This window comes from Ylistrum balloti, unplaced genomic scaffold (genome assembly GCF_031769215.1).
Source record: "Ylistrum balloti isolate Yb309-2 unplaced genomic scaffold, AGI_CSIRO_Ybal_v1 Utg370686, whole genome shotgun sequence".
NCBI classification, from domain to species: Eukaryota; Metazoa; Mollusca; class Bivalvia; order Pectinida; family Pectinidae; genus Ylistrum; species Ylistrum balloti.
In genome coordinates, this window is record NW_026782413.1 from 24,181 (window position 1) to 47,538 (window position 23,358).

A 23,358-nucleotide genomic window follows, 5' to 3' on the forward strand; every position below is an offset into this window, starting at 1 on the left:
GACTTAATGATTCGGTGGGAGTTAAAAAAAATGCAAGAAAAGTTTATCTTAATAATGCCATTGTGGCACAATAGAAATTTTGCTATTGGAAAAAAGTCAGTTTTCTATAAAGATTGGTACAACAGAGGGGTAACAATTGTTAATGATCTTGTAAAAGATCACAATACATTATTGTTTTACACTCTTCAAGAATTCAAAGAGATGCACAGTGTCAATACTAACTTTCTTCAATATCAGGGTTTAATTTCTTCTGTCCAGGTATATTTGCAGAAAAGCAATATTGAATTTGATAAGCAATTAATTGTTTACCCACTAATTCCAAATAAAATTGCCATTTTCTTAAATAGAACTAGAGGTTGTAGGGATTTTTATAACCTGATGACAAAAAAAGTGATTATTTCTACTGGTAGAACAAAATTGGAGAGGACTTTTGAAGACAATGAATTGAACTGGTCTGACATTTATATAACTCCCTTCATAGTTACAAGAAACACCAAACTACAGTGGTTTCAACATAGGATAATACAACATATATTAACAACTAATTCATTTTTGTTTAAAGCTGGTATAACTAATAGTCCTATGTGTAACCTTTGTAATATGGAACGGGAAACAATTATTCATGTTCTATGGGAGTGCCATGAAACACAAGCATTACTACAAAGTTTAGAAACCCTTTTTGATGCACTCCTTATCCCATTTTCTTTTAATAAACAAAGATTTCTCATCGGTAATTTATTACATAATGGCAATGATATAGGTAATAAGACAGATAATGTCATTTTGATTTTAATCGAATTTTAAAATTTTACATATACAAAACAAGATGTCTACGTAAAGCCTTAAATCTGACAGTTTTAATCAGTTCAATTAAAGAGTATTATATGTGTCAAAAAAGTATTGCTTATAGTGAAGGGGAACTTTCCCAACAGAAGTTTAGGGCTGAATGGATAAAATGGGAGAAATTGTTAGAAATCTCAGACTAATTCATCTGTTAATATATTTGTGAATTTCCAGGGTACATTTTAAGAGCTTTGATATCTTTTCATTGTATACAGGTATATATTTATAGAATAATTTGTATTTCTCTTGGTTGTTCATTTACATTTAGTAGCTCTTCCGAGACATTTATTTTATCCCTCCAGACGCTAACTTTTTGTTTTGATTTTTTGGATGATTAAATCAGATCTCACCTCTAGCCCAGTAAACTCTCTCTCTCTTTCTCTCTCCCTCTATCTCCCTCCCCATCTCCCCCTCACCATCTCTCTCTTCCTCTCTCTCTCTTTCTTTATTATTTACTCTCTCCATTTCAATACATTTTCGTATTGTTATTTTTTCTTTTCTCATTTTGTGGTATGTATGGGTGTGAAAGTTTGTGTACTTGTATATCTAGTTAAAATGATGATGATGATGACTGAGCGAGTGAAAATGATTGTACATGGATGATACTGATTGTACATGGTATGATGATGATTGTATATGACATGATGATGATTGTACAATGGATGATGATGATGTTTGTATATGAGATGATGATGATGATGATGATGATGATGTTTGTATATGAGATGATGATGATGATGCTGATGATGATTGAACAAGGGATGATGATGATGTTTGTATATGGGATGATGACGAGGAAGATGATGATGATGTTGTTGATTGTACAAGGGATGATGATGATGACTGTACAATGATAGGATGCATAAGGTGTATAATTGCTATGGTGTGTGAGGTGTGCAAGGTTGTTTATTTGTATGTTTAAAATGCTTTGAAAAGTAAAATAAATATAAAAAAAATCCAATGTTTGCTGTATATCAGAATATAACCTAACGGAGCTCTCGGTTCTATGTTTATCACACACTTTATACATTATATATAAATATTTGTATGAAGAAGGTGAGAGTATAGTTGTAGTAACTTCCCACAACACAATTAGTAAGTGTTTGTGACAGTAAAGTTCGGTCTTATCAAGAATATGAGTTTTACTAGGTACTTATTGTGTCTATAAATTAATACGTGTTTTATCCTACAACTAGTATGTGTGCCATTGTCAGAATACACTTGTCACCTGTATTTTTTCAATATTCTGTATCAATTCTGTATTAAATGATTGTATAGTCTGACACAATCCCTAGAACCCTGGGCCGGCGTTATAATGCCTACTCTTTTGCGAAAAAACAACAGAGGGATCTTTAGCGTGCGAGAGTAGACAATCCTCACACGGGCCACCGTTTAAAGTCCCATCCGCCAAACTATGGTTAGTGGTTAGTGGTTCGGTGCAGGCGTATTAAAATTAACACTTGTTTTTTGTCGTCCCGTCTTGAAAACCTTTCCATTCATATTGACTAAGCTAATTTATCACTTTACAAATGTATATTACTATCTGGATTATGAGAGGTTTCGACATGATAAGTGATGCTGAAGTGCAAGGTACTCAAAGTAACATATAATCCTTGGTAGTGACTTCCGGTCTAGAGGGACTTCTGGTCTAGAGGGAATTTCCTTTTTATCGTTGATAGGGCAATCGAACGATATAGAATCCACTATGTTCTTCCAACTGGATGGTCTCCACAGATATTCAGCCTCCTGTCTTCATTAACAAGCAGCGATTTTATCGTTGGTAGCTGGTAGGGCTCAACAAATTAGTTTGTTTATACTCTAAATCTTATCAATGTTTTAATTTCTTTGTAAACGAAGTTCGGCCAACGTGAGACAACAAAGGATATATGTATTTATAAAAACATAATACAAGCTAGACATAAAAGGCATGCTGATGGACATAATTATAGAAATAATATATTTACAACCATATTTATACTAATATCAACGATATCAGTTCTACATTTGCACGTGACTTAGATTGGATGAGAATCTACATTAACTTTTGATGAATTTTAAACAGCGAGTAAAATTATACAAATCATTGCACGATTGCTATAGAAAAATGTTATGCACGTGCGTGTCTTCTGTACAACTATGTTTATTGTAGATTTTATTTTATTGAAGTTTACCGTTCTCAGAATTACTAAGCCATTTGAGGACAATTGTAAAGGAAGACACCACACGAGCCACATGAAGATGAAATAGGGTTATGGAGAGCACTAGTGTTTGGTTTTCCTCATACTAAGTAGACATTGATACAAAATCCGATTCTTATTCTGTACCCATGATAGAACGGAACAATTCTACGGACTGTATACAGGTACATGATGTAAGCCAGAAGATATACAACAGTAATGTCTGTGTGAGTTATCTGGTCTGTGTCCATTCTCAGCTGTTTTACACGTGTATAACACGCATTTCATCTATTTGTAGAAAATTGTCATCAACAGAAAACAGAACAAAATATTAATGAAAATGATAAGGAACTAAAGTTAACAGGTAGGTCAAATGTAACAGGTAAATCTAATGATACCGGTAGGTCTGATGTAACAGGTAGGTCTGATATAACCGGTAGGTCTGATGTAACAGGAAGGTCTGATATAACCGGTAGGTCTGATATAACCGGTAGGTCTGATATAACCGGTAGGTCTGATGTAACAGGTAGGTCTGATATAACCGGTAGGTCTGATATAACAGGTAGATCTGATATAACCGGTAGGTCTGATGTAACAGGTAGGTCTGATATAACCGGTAGGTCTGATGTAACCGGTAGGTCTGATGTAACCGTTAGGTTTAATGATACCGGTAGGTCTGATGATACCGGTAGGTCTAATGATACCGGTTCGTCTAATGTTACCGGTATGTATGATGTAACCGGTAGGTCTTATGTAACCGTTAGGTTTAATGATACCGGTAGGTCTGATGATACCGGTAGGTCTAATGATACCGGTTCGTCTAATGTTACCGGTATGTATGATGTAACCGGTAGGTTTAATGACAGCGGTAGGTCTAATGTAACCTTTAGGTCTGATGTAACCTTTAGGTCTGATGTAACCGGTAGGTCTGATGTAACCGGTAGGTCTGATGAAACCGATGGATGTGATTTAATTGGTAGATGTGATTTAAGAACAACAATGTGTCTTACTTCAAGCTCAGACCACGGTAAAGTTTGAAGAAAATGAAGATTTATAAGGATTTATACTTGAAAAATAGTGCATGGAAAATAAGACCAGGTGTTCCTGAAGGGTAAGGCTACGTTAAGGTGGATGCGTATGTGGTATAACTATAAATGTCTAGATTTCGTGTATGTTGTTCAATTTGTCTTGATGTTGTTGTAATAGGTTGGATATTTCTATAGATCAAATTAATTAGTATAGATGTCTGCGTTAAACTTTAAATTCGGTGTTTTTGTTATTGTTTTACGTGTAACACGGGGATCTCACTGTGTACCAATGTCGCCAGTAGTTCGTGACAGATCTTAAAAAGCAATATATTATACCTTTTTACTTATAAAAAATGATCATTTTCTCCTGTACAATTATATGGGGAAACACATCTCACACTGTATGACTCTTTAATTATAAGGATGACATATAAAAAACGAATGAAGTCTGAGTTCAGTTTGAAGATTCATTATAACTAGTCAGACGGCGTGTTATCTAGTACACTGTAAAGTACTGACTATAACAACTTTCTCTAGTAGCATTGCTACTAACCCTTCTCCGTGTCACTTCAGTGAGTTACTCAGCACAGATAGTTCTCTTTATACAATATGAAAGAATGTTAATAAGGCCAGGCGTTGTAGGAATAAGCAATATATATAGAATCTAACCAACACTTAGAAAGTGATAAATGAACTTTTTTGGTTTGTCTCGTTTTATCGCCCAATGAAAAGTCGTAAGCCGTGGTGATTTTCAGGGAAGAGGACTTTCTGTGGTAGTCGGTTTTTATATCTCCGAACAACGTTCGGAAGGTCCGTCGCATGCTATTCGAATCAACTTTAATAAAGTTTTCTGTCCATAGACACATCAATGACAGTAAATGACGATTCTTGACCGCATCTCCCTGAGAAATACTAATTGTCTCTGGTAGGGATCGATATGTATTAGGTGTATACGGGGACCAATGTACATGGCCGGCAGGATCCCAAGTATAAATACAAAAACATAACAAAAACAACAAACACAATGACAGACGATTTTTTTTTTTTATTGAATAATGTTATTCAAATGGTGTATTCTTAAGATTTCAAATTTCACAGGGTTTCTTGAGCTACAGGCTGATAAAAACTATAATGGAGAAGTATGGTCGTCATCATTATCTCCTTGTCAATGTCCTTGTGATGTAAGAAAATTAGGTATGTCCGAGATTCGTTAGTATTCCTGGTGGTGCAGTTACGACAGAACCTGAAATTCAATGGAGAATTTGACATCACTTTATTTACCAATATTTATATGACGGGTATTGACGATAAAAGGATTATCCCCGCTTATCCTTCTGAAACACCTGGTCTTTTTCTGCTTGCACGTTTTTCAGGAATCCAAGTGCATCTTTTCATATTTTCTCATCGATTAAAAGTGATTGGCATTTCTTTTATTTTTCCAACAGAAAATCTGTTTCCATTCTAGATAGAGTTTAAATGGTTATCCTTCTCCGAAATGTTATCATTTTCATAGAACGTCTTAATGGAAAGCTCTGTCTCATTTGTTTCTACACAGATTCTTACAACTAAATATGAATTTAGGTGATGTGTATAAATAAGTGTTTAGACCATAATCATTCATCAACATTTTTTTCTACAAAAAAACCCTGAAAACTCATTTCCACACAACACTTTTAAAAAAGATAAGTATAATTATTTCATGAAATAAGAAACATGTCATGTCTGTCTAATAGTTAATATGTTTCGGCTGTGATGTGATTTATAAAGTAAAAAGTTATATGGAATGAGTCACGAATAGATTGCTATATTAGTGAACATAAGATATTACGTCAGATTTGGGTTTTTCTCTGTGTTGCCAGTGACAAAGCATTATCTTAGCTGAAACAAACAACGTACATAAGTGTTTCTTTCCAGGATTTTATTAACGTGTTAAATACATGTTTATAGTTTCTCTGTCTTTTCACCCTCGTTAGATAAGTTCTTTATTTGTCTTTTATTTCAAAAATCAGAAAAAACACAATTACAGTAAACTCACTCATTTTCATGGTGTTTTATTTTCGTGGATACCGTAACCACGAAAATAAAACACCATGAAAATGAGTGAGTTTACTTCATTTGTTTTTTTCTGAAACTTTTTTCCGCGAAATTTTTGCTCTACGAAAATATTTGATTTTACTGAAATTTCCTAGGACATTTATCGTTTTATAAACCATTCTTCTATGTATGTTGTTAATGCCGTGAGTAGCGCGTGATCTATTTGTTGTTGTTGTTTTTATTGTTGTTGTTGTTGGTGGTGGTGGTGTTTTAGCTTTGAGGAACCGTTTATCAATCTACACCAGGGTTTGTGACTGTCTATCCAGATTCCAGAACAGGATTGCTGTTAATTAACCAACGGTACTTTAATTCCGGATGGATATCAATAGCTAAATGGTCAATGCTGGATATCAAATTAAGTAAAACAAAAAGAAATGCAAGCAAAATAGTTACACAGTACTCCAATACCACTCTGTGGTCTATATATATACACATTCTGTACCTCCAGAAATACATGTACAAGTATCTATGAATACGTGTATCGAGATAATACAACATCCCCACATCCCCAACTTATGGTGTTTTTATATGTCACAGTTAAATCGAATTTTAATGGTCTGTTTCCAATATCACGAGTTTCGTGCAAGAACTTCGACAACTGACAGAAAAACTCGTAACACAGGGGGTCAAAAGATGCAGGTTGATGAAAATTATGAAGAAGTGTTACGGTCGTCATGGTGATTGTTGAGAAATATTCTATTTCTTTGTGCGGTGTGATTTTTTACATGTTTGCTGCTCGTTAGTTTGCCTGTTGGTTCCGTTGTTCTCATTTGAGAACGTGACATTACTTACATAGATTGACCAAGATTTACATGGCGAGTGTCGTTGATGAAGCAGAAGACGCTTACTCTTCCGGAACATTTAGTCTTATTTTCCTTGTTCCATTTCAGGAGTCTCCTTGTAAATCTTTCTTTTATCATATTTTCTCATATTTTGCCCTAGTTTTGTTGAATTAGAGGTTGTATACGATTATATTGACAGATTGGTACTTTCTAGTTTTTTGCTACATCCCTTTCATAACCAGTCGTCTTTTCATTTCAGCCGTAATTTTACAATAAAACCAAGACACGTTCTGTGTTCACTATGCACATCGAGTTTTTCCTATTTTGGTCAATTTACCACCAGATATATTCCTAAACAAACAAATATGGCGATTTTTTTTTGCCAGATTCCGCTACTGCACGATCATGTTTCGCTAGATCAGGTTGTAGTTGTGATGTTATTTAACTCGTCTGGCACCTGCAGATTTCGACATTATATTCAAATGAGGGTATCTCAGCGATTACATCTTCATGTGTGCTATACAGCACAACAATTATACGGGACGAATTGTAAAACATCTTCACAGGTGATAATGACCTGAATACCTAATGAGCACAGGGGTGGATATTGGAGGAGCACAACAAACACATGGTCTGGTGCCCAATAGTTTACGGTTGATTACCGAATTGTCCGTATGAATCAAATTTGGGATAATTTTTTTTAATAAACCTTTCGATATATATACATTCGATGTATATATATTTGATTGATATATATTTGTAACGTATGACATCAACATTTTCCCCTGAACATGACTGGGTGTGTTTTGGCGTGATTGTGGTTTTGCAATGTGTGATTGTGTGAATACTGTTGGTTGTGATGTCATAGTAAAGCGTTTGTTCTATTATGTTACCAACACCCCGATGTCCAATCCCACCCGAAGTCCGTTTCTGACAGTACCCGTTACCTTATATGGTACCCTAAACAACTCTATGGCTAATCTATTTTTAAAGTTAAACTACGAAAGTATCATCGAATTACGCACTGTAAAGAATTTCAGTATATTCTAAAGATGCTCTGTGTATCTGAGAACACGAGTGAAATACACCCGTACCCGAGATGACACAAGAGGCCAGCGAAGGGATTGACAAATAATGACGTTTTCAGTTATACTCTTTTATTACATGTTAGACTCTCCTATGTCCGGTTTGTTGGATTAGGTCGATAAGTTCATAATTGATAAATAAAAAAAAGTATGACACATCTTTTATTTTGATTGAAACTTATGAATTGTGAACAAAAACACCCCTTGAGCCTCGTTTCACAGATTAGATCTGGTAGAGTAGTTCACAATGAGTCTCGGATTAGCCAGCCTTAACACAGGTGAAAACGGAAGGCAGTGACTACCTGAATGTTATCTAGTGGGCCTTAATGAGTATCGTCTGCTCTCAACACCTGTGTGCTCTTCTCTGTTTACCAGGACATATCCGATAAATTGTGTTGATTTCTTAATTGGAAAAATGAAGGTTTATTGGAAAGTTATCTCGGACATAATCATATACTTAGGAGGTAAGTATTTTGAATATATATATATATATATAGTACATGTCCTATTTTAGATATCATAGAATCTAGAATCATAGATATGTAACGTGGTTTATACAGAGTATAAATTATCATCATAACATGACAATACCTAATTATGATGAGCTTAATTATGTACAGTACTCACAATATTGATTATTTGAGTACATGTACACGTTTGATATACTCGGAAACTCTTTGTATTATCCCATTCGAGACTTCATTTTAACAGAAGAGTTCACCTGACCTTACCTGAAAACGTGTCTGCCGGCAAAACTTGTTATTTTTCATATTTCCATACATGGTACAATTATTATGAGATATGATAATAATACATCTTTACAAAGCCGGATGATTTTGAGTGTGTTAAACTGGACGTGGGGACACTAGCACTAGCATTCCTGACCGGACCTTAGGTTACTAACATCTATTATTAATTATAATTACAAAGATGACTAGACTTCAATACATTACACAATAGAGACAATTACGGACCTTGGAATGTTGGGAATGTTTTATTACACATAAGTAATAGTGTCCTTAATTAATTACACATACGATATTTTAATATCATATCTAAATGAATTCAAGTTTCTAAATTTGTTATTAACTTATTGTGTGTGTATTTATAAAGTATCGGTATTAGAAATTTGTTTATTTTATACGAATGTCAATATATTTTTGTATTTATATGTATATTCAGTGTCAATATATTTGTGTGTATGTTTTGAATCATTGTAATTTGTTGGGCTTCGTTAACGATATATTTGTGTGTCGATTTGTATATTTTTGAACAGATGTGTATTTTCATCAAATTATATAAATATATATGTGTGTGTGTGTGTGGGGGGGGGGGGTTGTGTGTATGTGCGTGTGTGGGGGTGCTGTGTGTATTGTGTGTGGCTGTGTAGGTGTTGTGTGTGGAGGGGGGGGGGGGGGGGTCAGGGGTGGGTGCGTGGTGGGGTGCGGTAATGTTGTGTGTGGGTGGATGTAGTAGTGTTGTGTATGGTTGGGTGTTGGAGTGTTGTGTGTGGGTGGATATGGTAGTGTTGTGGGTGGGTGGGTGTGGTAGTGTTGTGTGGGTGGGTGTGGTGGTGTTGTGTATGGGTGGTTGTGGTAGTGTTGTGTGTGGGTGGGTGTGGTAGTGATGTGTGTGGGTGAGTGTGGTGGTGTTGTGTATGGGTGAGTGTGGTGGTGTTGTGGGTGGGTGGGTTCGGTAGTGTTGTGTGTGGGTAGGTGTTGTGTGTAGGTAGGTGCGGTAATGTTGTGTGTGGGTGGATGTGGTAGTGTTGTGTATGGGTGGGTGTTGGAGTGTTGTGTGCGGGTGGGTATGGTAGTGTTGTGGGTGGGTGGGTGTGGTGGTGTTGTTTGAGGTAGTGTTGTGTATGGGTGGGTGTGGTAGTGTTGTGTGTGGGTGGGTGTGGTGGTGTTGTGGGTGGGTGGTTGTGGTAGTGTTGTGGGTGGGTGGGTGTGGTAGTGTTGTGGGTGGGTGGGTGTGGTAGTGATGTGTGTGGTTGAGTGTGGTGGTGTTGTTTGTGGTAGTGTTGAGTATGGGTGGGTGTGTTAGTGTTGTTGGTGGGTGGGTTTGGTGGTGTTGTTTGTGGTAGTGTTGTGTATGGTTGGGTGTGGTAGTGTTGTGTGTGGTGAGTGTGGTAATGTTGTGTATGAGTGGGTGTGGTGGTGTTGTGGGTGGGTGGGTGTGGTAGTGTTGTGTATGGGTGGGAGTGGTGGTGTTGTGGGTGGTGAGTGTGGTAGTGTTGTGTATGAATGGGTGTGGTGGTGTTGTGGGTGGGTGGGTGTGGTAGTGTTGTGTATGGGTGGGTGTGGTGGTGTTGTAGGTGGGTGAGTGTGGTGGTGGTGTTTGTGGTAGTGTTGTGTATGGGTGGGTGTGGTAGTGTTGTGTGTGGGTGAGTGTGGTAGTGTTGTGTATGGGTGGGTGTGGTGGTGTTGTAGGTGGGTGGGTGTGGTAATGTTGTGTATGGGTGGGTGTGGTGGTGTTGTGGGTGGTGAGTGTGGTGTTGTGTGTGTGGTAGTGTGTATGGGTGGGTGTGGTGGGTGTGGTGTGGGTGGGTGTGTGGGTGTGGGTGGGTGTGTGAGTGTGTGGTAGTGTTGTGTATGGGTGGGTGTGGTGGTGTTGTAGGTGGGTGAGTGTGGTGGTGGTGTTTGTGGTAGTGTTGTGTATGGGTGGGTGTGGTAGTGTTGTGTGTGGGTGAGTGTGGTAGTGTTGTGTATGGGTGGGTGTGGTGGTGTTGTTGGTGGGTGGGTGTGGTAATGTTGTGTATGGGTGGGTGTGGTGGTGTTGTGGGTGGTGAGTGTGGTAATGTTGTGTATGAGTGGGTGTGGTGGTGTTGTGGGTGGGTGGGTGTGGTAGAGTTGTGTATGGGTGGGTGTGGTGGTGTTGTGGGTGGGTGAGTGTGGTGGTGGTGTTTGTGGTAGTGTTGTGTATGGGTGGGTGTGGTAGTGTTGTGTGTGGGTGAGTGTGGTAGTGTTGTGTATGGGTGGGTGTGGTGGTGTTGTGGGTGGGTGAGTGTGGTGGTGGTGTTTGTGGTAGTGTTGTGTATGGGTGGGTGTGGTAGTGTTGTGTATGGGTGAGTGTGGTAGTGTTGTGTATGAGTGGGTGTGGTAGTGTTGTGTATGGGTGGGTGGGTGGGTGGGTGTTTGTGGTAGTGTGTGTGTATGGGTGGGTGTGGTATGGGTGGGTGTGGTAGTGTTGTGTGTGGGTGAGTGTGGTAGTGTTGTGTATGGGTGGGTGTGGTGGTGTTGTGGGTGGGTGTGTTGACTTACATAATTCTATGTTGAATTGTATATATTTACCAGGTTGCCAAGTATTCGTGATGTATATACACTACAGTGTGTTAGAACCTCCCACTGACATCAATATCGATACAACACAATCACAACAAACCATTGTCTATAAATTACGTAAAATTAACAACGAAATCCATTTTTATCAATTTTTTATTTGTAGCCTTTAATACTAGATTCTAACCTCAGTGGGTTTTAAGCCCATGGCTAAGTGATCACGTGTTAGTAAGACTACATAGGGAACCAAGTCATCAGTCAACCTTTTGACCTACATACGTAACTATTACTGATCACCAGTAATGACAGAAACGGTTCGGTCTGACAGCCTCATTCACAAAATAAAGTAAACTAGATACCACTTATATATTAAAGTCTAAAACCAACAAAAAAAACACCATCATTATCGGAATGGTTACTGTTTGGGGTTTAAGAATAATGGTGTTTTAAATGTTTGAAGGAGGTGAGAGGACACCCGGCCAGCACTGTCGTCACGGTCTAGATGGAAAACAGATGGTCATCTGGCTTCGCAATGACCAGACAATGTATTTAGTGGGTGATAGACTGGCCGTTACTCTTACGGTCAATTCACTTGAAGTGTCTAGCCTTAATATGTACAATTTGTTTACACATAGAGTGTGAAGATTCGCTAGGATATTGCTGGAGGTCGTTTTCATTCATTGGCAGGTTCTTACTTAGCAAAGCTCTAAACATCTATATGTATATATATATATATTTACCTGTTACAGGTATACATAAACAGTAGGTAATGCCGCTATATACTACTATATACAGGTGCGAATTAGTAGTATGGTCAGTACCTCTGTCATGAAATGTCCCTTGGAAAGTATATAAATTATAGATAGATCACTAATTTAAACCAAAATGTGTTACAAGGCCCAGCAGTGACACACATACAACATTTAGATATACATATTCATACATTGAATGTCTCCGTTACAAATGACTACCTCATCATGTGACCAAACTATGTGTATAATTTCATGTTTAATGACATGAACATCTGATGAATTTGTAAACAAAATTAGTGTCTTGTCCCTTACCTTAAAGACCTGCCTTTGTATGAGTGTACATACATTATGTAGTGAAAACAGTAATTCAATAGTTTTTATAAAGATTTCAGTCTCCATTCTCTCCTGGGGCGTGCATATTCTTAAATCTAGTTTAAATGTAGATGTTTATATTTACAGACAGAAAACTGTAGGTTTGGAGTCGATTTGTCGTGCAATACGTTACAGGAGCCTGTACATAAACTCAAATAAAGTGATAGCGATTTGAATGATTTGTATTGTTGTATCTCGTCAGGATTTCTAACATACACAGCCCAAAACTTACAAGCTTACAAGAAAGACGAGACGTTCGGCTGTGACGTTACTGAATAGTCATAGAAAGACGAAACATTTGGACCCTTGATATTTTTATTCGGAATGAATCAAATTCTTTACTAAATTGATGCAAAATTTTCAAGTTAGTTTCTGTTGTACAATTGAAATAACCAAGATATCCAGCAAGCTGGGATAATGATCGTGTTGCATATTCTCTCAGAATGGCAAGCTGTTGTAGAACGTAACATCTCGAGATATGATAGACTTTGTTCAGTAAAACATTATGCTGATAAATGAGTTTGTGTGCAATAGTTGTAAATTTTAACTTTCTGTCTACATTTTGTACTGCTCTATATATACATAACTTCATCCCATGTTTCCACTATTTGTCACTTCATAACATTTTGGAAAGTTGTTTTAGAAAAAATATGATGTACAATGCAGTTTTATTTTCATTTTCTCTATCAATAAAACCATGTTCCAAATCTAGACGTGTTATTCACGTGATTTTAGAGTAACAAATAACAAGTTGACCATGCTGTTGATATTCCGGTACTAAAACACCAAGAGAAAGCCTTATGTAATTTTCAAAGCTGAAACATTCCTTCCACTAAAAAATATTCTTTAGTTGGTTAATATCCATTGCTTGTTATAGAGAGAGCAGTCGTGTTCAGCGATGTGCTTTAGAGTATGAAAAGTCGGTCTGTTCACTTTCCGGTAGAATATTATAGCCTGTGTTTTTAATGACATAAACCCTGGTTTCTGGTTGTAAGTTTTTTTCCCATCATATGAAATTTACCTTGGTAACGACACGCACAATAGATCGATATACAACATCGACAATGTTACCAGACATGGCCAGGATATTAAGATCCCACGACTTAGAATTCAAGCCCTACAGAGCAGTGTAATAGAGTTAGGGAGAGGTGTGCGGTACAGGATTAGCATATTCTTAACTATTAACAATTCCATAAAATATCTTTACAAGGTCCAAACTTTAAATCGTTAAGTGTCATCTAGAAGTTGTCACACTGTACCACCGGAAATGTTAAATTGTAACTTCTAGTTAGTGGATCTAAACCTCTGGACGCTATCCTCGCCAGTTTTGTAATCAGCTTTCATCCATAAAGCCATGAAACTGTTAAGGTAGTAGTAACTTAAAAAACGATTTAGCAAATAATATTTATCCTCGTTACCTTCTAGATTTGTATATGATAATCTCACTGATAAATTGACTCTTGACGTGACGACTATTTGTGGAACAACATTAAAACGTTACAGATACAATCTGATAAGCTTGAAACAGGAAAATATTAATCACATCTTTTGTGATTATATTCCAATTCTTCCCAATGGCATTTATTTTCTGTGTGTGTTTGACATACCATTGTAAAAACGAATATGAAAACCTGTTTGTAAAGGACATAAAGAACTGTGTGAGATAAAACTACAGATATATGCAAGCGTTAAATATGCCTGTGACGACGATTAAAAGAGAAAGTGGTTGCCTTGTTAGCAGATGTCACGGTCTGCTGAACATTTTGTCATATATGTATATATCATGTATTCACGTTCAGTAAACAACGAGCTCTTTGTCTGGGGCCAAGGTTTGTAGGGGTTGAATGAATAAAATGTAGAACGGAGGGAGAGTATTTAAGATATAACTACGTACTGAGGAGGGAGGATATCTACGTTGTAACTACGTACTGAGGGGGGAAGATATCTAGGTTATAACTACGTACTGAGGAGGGAGGATATCTAGGTTATTGCTACGTACTGAGGAGGGAGGATATCTAGGGTATAACTACGTACTGAGGAGGGAAGATATCTAGGTTATAACTACGTACTGAGGAGTGGGATATCTAGGCTATAACTACATACTGAGGAGGGAGGATATCTAGGCTATAACTACGTACTGAGGAGGGAGGATATCTAGGTTATAACTAAGTACTGAGGAGGGAGGATATCTAGGCTATAACTACGTACTGAGGAGGGAGGATATCTAGGTTATAACTACGTACTGAGGAGGGAGGATATCTAGGTTATAACTAAGTACTGAGGAGGGAGGATATCTAGGTTATAACTACGTACTGATCGGGGAGGACATCTAGGCTATAACTACGTACTGAGGAGGGAGGATATCTACGCTATAACTACGTACTGAGGGGGAGGATATCTAGGCTATAACTACGTACTGAGGAGGGAGAATATCTACGCTATAATTACGTTCTGATCGGGGAGAATATCTAGGCTATAACTACGTACTGAGGAGGGAGAATATCTACGCTATAATTACGTACTGACCGGGGAGAATATCTAGGCTATAAATAGTTACTGACCGGGGAGAATATCTAGGCTATAAATAGTTACTGCAGTTATCTGATGCAGTTTACACATTATTCGTCAGATTTGACCTTAACATTGAATACATTTTAATCATTGTTGTGTTTTTTGGACAAAAAATGTTTGATGGTCTTTTGTAAAACGTAATCAGTTTTAGAGCCAACGCCATGTTTTTGTGGGCATACAGTATAACCTTATACAGTATTTAGACGTCTGGCACGGTTACTCGAAGGTTAACTGGGGTTAACCAATGATTAACGGAAAATTCAAATTGTTACCACGGAAAGAAAAAAATATCGTTTAATGCTAACGTTACACTGTATCCATCTGACCATTCTCAACACTGCTACAGCTGTTAAATGATAAAGAACGTTCCCATTTTTAGTAATATTTTAAAATGTTCTCTAAACACTTGTTATCTCTAACCAGACTTTAAACAGCCATATCCAGAACGCTTCATCAAAACCCTCCACGAGACAAGAAAGTTTATAGCAATTAAAAAAACTCGCTGATCTCTCATTTTACGGAACTAAACATGTAAAACTTTAACTTTTCATGATTAATGGATAAAATTTTGATTAATGGGTGAAAGGTTTGATATACAAATAAGATTTTTTTTATTTTGGTTGCAGTAACGGCCTTCACCTTTCTGCTGGTGTTTGACAAGATTTCAATGATCCGGCCGTATGAGCGAGGTTTCTACTGTGACGATCAGAGTCTAATGTACCCGATAGTAGAGGAGTCTATTGATGATGGAACAATCATCGCCATGTCGCTCCTCATCTTCCCAGCAGCCGTGAGTATGTCCTGGAGAGGTTGTTACCATAACAACCACAGTTGTTTAGTCCACTTAATGTTACTCCTGACCTTCCCAGCAGCCGTGAGTAGATCCTAGAGAGGTTGTTACCATAACAACCACAGTATTTTAGTCTACCCAATGTTTCTTCTAACCTTCCCAGCAGCCGTGAGTAGATCCTAGAGAGGTTGTTACCATAACAACCACAGTTGTTTAGTCCACTTAATGTTACTTCTAACCTTCCCAGCAGCCGTCAGTAGATCCTAGAGAGGTTGTTACCATAACAACCACAGTTGTTTTAGCCCACACCAAGTTACTTCTAACCTTCCCAGCAGCCGTCAGTAGATCCTAGAGAGGTTGTTATCATAACAACCACAGTTGTTTTAGCCTACCCAATGTTACTTCTAACCTTCCCAGCAGTCGTGAGTATGTTCTAGATAGTTTGTTACCATGACAACCACAATTGTTCAGTCCACTTAATGTTACTTCTAACCTTCCCAGCAGCCGTGAGTAGATCCTAGAGATGTTGTTACCATAACAACCACAGTTGTTTGGTCCACTTAATGTTACCAGATCCTAGAAAAATTCTCGACATAACAACCACTGTTGTGTTATTTACATAATAATACTTCTAACCCTCCCTGCAGTTGTGAGTACGTCCTTGAAAGTATGTTACCATAACAATCAAAGTATTTTAGTCTACCCAATGTTACTTCTAAACTTCTCAGAAGCCTTGAGTAGATCCTAGAGAGTTTGTTACCATAGCAATCGTAGTTTTTAAGTCTACCCAATGATATTTCTAACCTTCCCAGAAGCCTTGAGTATATCCTAGAAAGTTTGTTACCATAACAACCACAGTTTTTAAGTCTACCCAATGTTATTTCTAACATTCACAGAAGCCATGGTTATATCCTACAGACATTCTGGTATACGAATTGGAGACGTAACACTCGTTTTCTGGAAGAAATTCTTTGTTTTCTAAGCAATCTTGATTCCGTTTTGTAAATCATACTAAGAGTGCAGCTTGCATTGAATTGCATTTCTAGAGATGGTTGTTTTATTTTCTGGTAATCAGATTTAGGGTTTATCTATACGGAATATTTGTAGAAAGTGGCCTACCTCATATATATCTTTGTTAAACCAAGGTTTTTATTTGCTAAACTGATCACTTTATTGTTCGAAAGGTCCTCTCGTTCCTTAATTCGTTGGAGATTTCATATTACTATTTGAATGAGTGTTTGTTTGCACTACCTAAGCTATGAAATATTAAAAAATAAATTAATATACAAAATATTGAATAAATTGAATATCGCTGCTCTATATATAACTGCGAAAGGGTAGGTGGGTAGCCACAAATCTGGGACTGAAAACTATTGTAAAATGTTGTCTGAATGTTTTATGGTTAGCTATGATTTCTCACTCTGCATATGTTTCAGCAGTCCGATATTAGTTGATCTTTTTGAAAGTAATACAAAAGAAAATAAAGATAGCTCCAACGTTGCCATAGACCGCCACATACGGATTCCTTTGGAATAGAATCCAGTTGTAAAATGTCTCGGTTGAAGAGGTAGATGATGATGATGATGATGATGATGATCTCCATCTACATTTTAATTAAAAGTAAGATATATTTTTTTAACTTTAGGTTATCGTCGTGGAGTTATTCTACGCCTGCTATAACGGTAGTTGTTCTGACATAAGCGGGACACTTTGGGTTTATGTTAAAAACCTGTACAGAACGGTCGGGTCGTATCTGTTTGGAGGTACAGCAACCATACTTGTTGTAGAAACACTCAAGCTTTTCTTTGGTCGTCTCAGACCCAATTTCTTCGCTATGTGTCAACCCAACTTTACAGCCATCGACTGCACTCAAGGTTTCATTCGAGACTTCCACTGTAATGAGACGGACGAAGAAGTAATAGCTGATTTAAGGTAAAATAAATATTCATTTTTCAGTTGTTTCTTTTTTTTCTCAAAAAAAGGATACATTTTTCGCGCAATTGATATAAAGAATTCGACAGTTACGTCAGTCAATCGTTAAACATATCTACCTCATCAGTCATTCATACAACCATCCAGGGATTATAAAGATGTATTGAATATTATTTAATATTATTGATAAAATTATAAAAATAGTTTGGATGAGCTCATATTTCAAAGACCAATGAGTTGAATTTCAGTCGAAGGAATTTTCACTATCTGTTTTGAATACATGACCCAGTAACCTATTCAAGCTAGGAATAATGATATTCCTAAATCCTGAAGATTTTAACTTGAATTGTTTCTTGTAGCCGTCCTCGTGTGACCTCTTGTTCCGGTGTGTGTCTTTTGAATAAACAAAATATCTATATATTGATTGTCACCTAAATTATATACCCTAATGTGTTCCAGAAAGCAACATATGGCCTAAATATCAACTCTTTATTGTTTCTCAGGAAGTGAAGTTAGTTATATCATGTTGACAATCTAAAGTCAGCATAATCTTCTCTGAAGGAATGTAGGAGGAGGACAATTCTAAAATAAAACAGCCCGTAGTTTGATATTTTATTAAAAGTGTAATAAATAAAGCACACGTATTTCTGTAATCGACTGTAAAATGAAACTAACGACACAGTAATCGACAACAAAATAACACTAACGACACAGTAATCGACAGCAAAATGAAACTAACGACACAGTAATCGACAGCAAAATAACACTAACGACACAGTAATCGACAAGAAAATAACACTAACGACACAGTAATCGACAGCAAAATGAAACTAACGACACAGTAATCGACAGCAAAATGAAACTAACGACACAGTAATCGACAGCAAAATAACACTAACGACACAGTAATCGACAGAAAAATGAAACTAACGACACAGTAATCGACAGCAAAATGAAACTAACGACACAGTAATCGACAGCAAACGACACACTAATCGACAGAAAATGAAACTAACGACACAGTAATCGACAAGTAAAAGAAACTAATGACACAGTAATGGACAGCAAAATGACACTAACGACACAGTAATCGACAGAAAATGAAACTAACGACACAGTAATCGACAGCAAAATGAAACTAACGACACACTAATCGACAGAAAATGAAACTAACGACACAGTAATCGACAGAAAAATGAAACTAACGACACAGTAATCGACAGCAAAATGAAACTAACGACACAGTAATCGACAGAAAAATGAAACTAACGACACAGTAATCGACAAGAAAAATAAACTAACGACACAGTAATCGGCTGTAAAATGAAACTAACGACACAGTAATCGACTGTAAAACGAAACTAACGACACAGTTATCGACAGCAAAATGAAACTAACGACACAGTAATCGACAGCAAAATGAAACTAACGACACAGTAATCGACAGAAAAATGAAACTAACGACACAGTAATCGACAGAAAAATGAAACTAACGACACAGTAATCGACAGCAAAATGAAACTAACGACACAGAATTGACTTTATAATAAAACTAAGCACACAATTATCGGCAGTAATATGGAATAAGTTTCCAAGGATAAAGAGAAAATCCAAAAATATTATCGGTTGAGCTTCTATTAGGATGAGTTCAAGTGACTATTGTTACAGTTTTATGTTTTGTTGTTTTAGAAAATCCTTTCCATCTGGACATTCAGCTGCTGCAGCCTACGGCATGTTATTTCTAGTGGTATGTATAGCTATATACAAGTAGAAAATATTCGTTCACAAAATATGTTATGCAAACACAGTGAGATATTTGTTATATGTAACACAGTAAAACTGACAGCTGTAGCGTATTCCATTAGTTACTGAGAATAAAGAGAGATAACTCTAGGTAGATATGGACACTGACTCAGTGGTGTTGAAGAGTTACCTCCCTTATAGTAGAACGCGACAAAGAAACCCATAGTGTATTTATTAAATATAAACCATTGTTTATTTGAATAAGGGCGATCGCTTATCCATCATATTAATCCTGACATGGATTCGGAAATTTCAATTTTGTTTACACTTAATACTTATTTGTAGTTCTTTAGAACAACAAATCGCCTAATATGGCGACGACTCTTACAATGTGAACAAAAGAAAACAACTGTCTGATCTCAGATGTTGCATTTTTTACACTTTGATATCGCAGAGATAACTTTTTAATTTTCCTACTTTCCAATTTTCGATTTTCAGTCATGGCAAAAAGAAGGACATATCGGAATAACTGAAAATTTTCTTGTTGATTTCAATAATCGATATTTTACCTTGACACTCTGAAAGATGCCCGTTTGGTAACGAGATGTAACGATAGCAGTAATTCCTCGTCAAACACGGACGGTACTGTACTGTTTCTTTCTTACTTACTTTTGTAACCGTACTGATTTCAGGTGTACCTACAATTTAGACTGCTCCTAAAATGGGTTCGCCTCTTGCGCCCCTTCCTCCAGACCCTCGTCATCATACTGGGCGTTTTCATTTGTGCATCACGTCTCCAAGACTATCGTCATCATCCCGGTGACGTCATAGGCGGCGCCATTGTTGGTTCACTAGGGTGTCTTTTAACAGTAAGTCTTGATTGAAAAAAAATGATTTCTTCGGAACCATAAACATCACTGAACAGAACACGTAAGGAAGTTAGATATATTATTAGAAAACGTGATCATTTAATCTATTTTATAATTTCTTTTCTGAATTTTACAGACTTACCTGATAAAATGAAATCCAAAATTTTGTTTTGATTTTTACAGGTTATATTTCTTGCTGACAAAATGAATTATATGAACCGTGCATATCTAAGGAAGATGGAAGAACGAAATGAGAAACGCATGGAGATGGGGAAGTATATAGGAACTGACAATCTGGCGTTTAGAGATTCAGTGCTCAGCATAAACATGAGCCAACTTAGCGTGGAAAATGGACCAAATCCTCACACTGGTGCAGCTAGGCCGTAAAAAATCTCATGTTCATCAATAGCTTTTTAAAAAATTGATAATATATATATATTTTAGATTCAAATTATTATATTCTCGCTTATGATTTTGATAAACCTGGTTAGTAATTATCGCTAGCGATTTGATAAACCTGGTTAATTATTCTCGCTTGCGATTTGATAAACCTGGTTAGTAATTATCGCTAGCGATTTGATAAACCTGGTTAGTAATTATCGCTAGCGATTTGATAAACCTGGTTAATTATTCTCGTTAGCGATTTGATAAACCTGGTTAATTATTCTCGTTAGCGATTTGATAAATCTGGTTAACTATTCTCGTTAGCGATTTGATAAATCTGGTTAGTTATTCTCGTTAGCGGTTTTGATAAACCGGATTAATTAATGTTCATGTGTTATCAGACAAGACATGCCGATGTCTTAACGGCTTTCTGCCTTTACATATTTACTATCATATTTTCTATAGTGTATATGTTTAAACATTAACTTGTGATAATTACCGTAGATTTTTTTTATATCAATTGTTCAATTTTGCACTTGGTCACCAAATTGTTATTCATTATACTCCGACAGTGGTCAGAGTGTTATTTTTTATCATCAGTATATACAAAGATGAGACAGGTGAGTTCAGTATATGTTAATACGGAGACTGTAATTGACGACTTTTAACATATATTGATAGAGATAAAGAATTAGATTTTAAAACTATATCTTGTCCCTTTTCAAGAATGTGTTTGCATGTCAAGTGAATGTAAAATATGAGACGCACTTTTTAAGTTCACAGTCAAAATTAGAAAAATCATCACTATTCTATAAAGGTTATCATAATATAAAAACATGAATGACACATTTCTGCTTAATTTTGTCTGTTAACATTTTCTGATATCGTGTTATATACAGCCAATCTCTGTGAACATTTCTAATATCGCGTTATATACAGCCAATCTCTTTGAACATTGCTGATATCGTGTTACATACATTAATTTCAGATATCTTGTTATTTACAGCCAGTCTCTGTGAACATATCTAATATCGTGTTATATACAGCCAATCTCTGTTAACATTGCTAATATCGTGTTATATACAGCCAATCTCTGTGAACATTGCTGATATCGTGTTATATACAGCCAATCTCTGTGAACATTGCTGATATCGTGTTATATACAGCCAATCTCTGTGAACATTTCTGATATCGTGTTATATACAGCCAATCTCTGTGAACATTGCTGACATCGTGCTACATACAGATGATATACAGTGTCTTATGTGTTGTGACATGTATTGCCGTAAAGTAACACTATATATCTTACTACAGACCGTCCGCATTCAACCATTTACAGGAAATATACATTTTATCCAAAATATTTTCTTCGGACAAAATAGACCGATTTTTTTACTCTGCGTTGTGAAAATGCATCTGTCATCTACTAGTTAAATACGTATGCGAGTTTGTCAGACCGCCAGTCGATAAAACGTCACAATAATTCCGATTACTAAAATGTGAGTTTCATAATAATGCACTTAACTAGTCCAGTTTTCCGTTATTCTTAATACTGATTAAATCAGTTACACGTATTACATTTGTATCACCTTTTGTCCTTAATGTACTGTCAGTTATCGTAATTGTCCGTGTATCGCTTATTGTCATTATTAGTATTCTCAATGATTGCTATTATCCATGTATCGCTTATTGTCATCATTGTATTATCAATGATTGCTATTATCAATTTATCGCTTATTGTCATTATTAGTATTTTCAATGATCGCTATTTTCCATGTATCGCTTATTGTCATTACTGGTATTGTCAATGATTGCTATTATCCATGTATCGCTTATTGTCATTATTAGTATTCTCAATGATTGCTATTATCCATGTATCGCTTATTGTCATTATTGGTATTCTCAATGATTGCTATTATCCATGTATCGCTTATTGTCATCATTGTATTATCAATGATTGCTATTATCAATTTATCGCTTATTGTCATTATTAGTATTTTCAATGATCGCTATTTTCCATGTATCGCTTATTGTCATTACTGGTATTGTCAATGATTGCTATTATCCATGTATCGCTTATTGTCATTATTAGTATTCTCAATGATCGCTATTTTCCATGTATCGCTTAATGTCATTATTGGTATTGTCAATGATTGCTTTTATCCATTCATCACTTATTGTCATTAGAAGTATTCTCAATGAGCGCTATTTTCCATGTATCGCTTAATGTCATTATTGGTATTGTCAACGATTGCTTTTATCCATTCATCACTTATTGTCATTATAAGTATTCTCAATGATCGCTATTTTCCATGTATCGCTTATTGTCATCATTGGTATTGTCAATGATTGCTTTTATCCATGTATCGCTTATTGTCATTACTGGTATTGTCAATGATGGTTTTTGTCCGAGTACCACCTATTGTCTTTATTGTATTTTCAAAATTTATCATAGATGAAGTTAATTGTCGAAATTGATGTTGAATATACATGTATATATAAATCTAATGTGCATATACTTCACTGTTGAGATATATTTTAGTTTTTATATGATGTTGAAATATCTTAAATGTTCCAGTAATGACAAGAAACAGAGATGGGAGAGAGAGAGTGCGTTGTTACATTTTTATGTGACTGTAATATATTTTGATAAAC

At 36.3% G+C, this 23,358-nt stretch overlaps 1 protein-coding gene across 1 annotated transcript; it reads left to right on the plus strand.

Annotated features, from left to right (window-relative positions):
* Positions 1-8,424: 8,424 nt before the first annotated feature.
* LOC132557524 (phospholipid phosphatase 3-like) lies at positions 8,425-20,706 on the plus strand. Its single transcript, XM_060222018.1, has 6 exons — positions 8,425-8,473; positions 15,612-15,775; positions 17,421-17,707; positions 19,397-19,454; positions 20,143-20,319; positions 20,503-20,706. Exons 1-6 carry the CDS (start codon positions 8,425-8,427, stop codon positions 20,704-20,706), a joined length of 939 nt encoding a protein of 312 aa, XP_060078001.1.
* Positions 20,707-23,358: the final 2,652 nt, after the last annotated feature.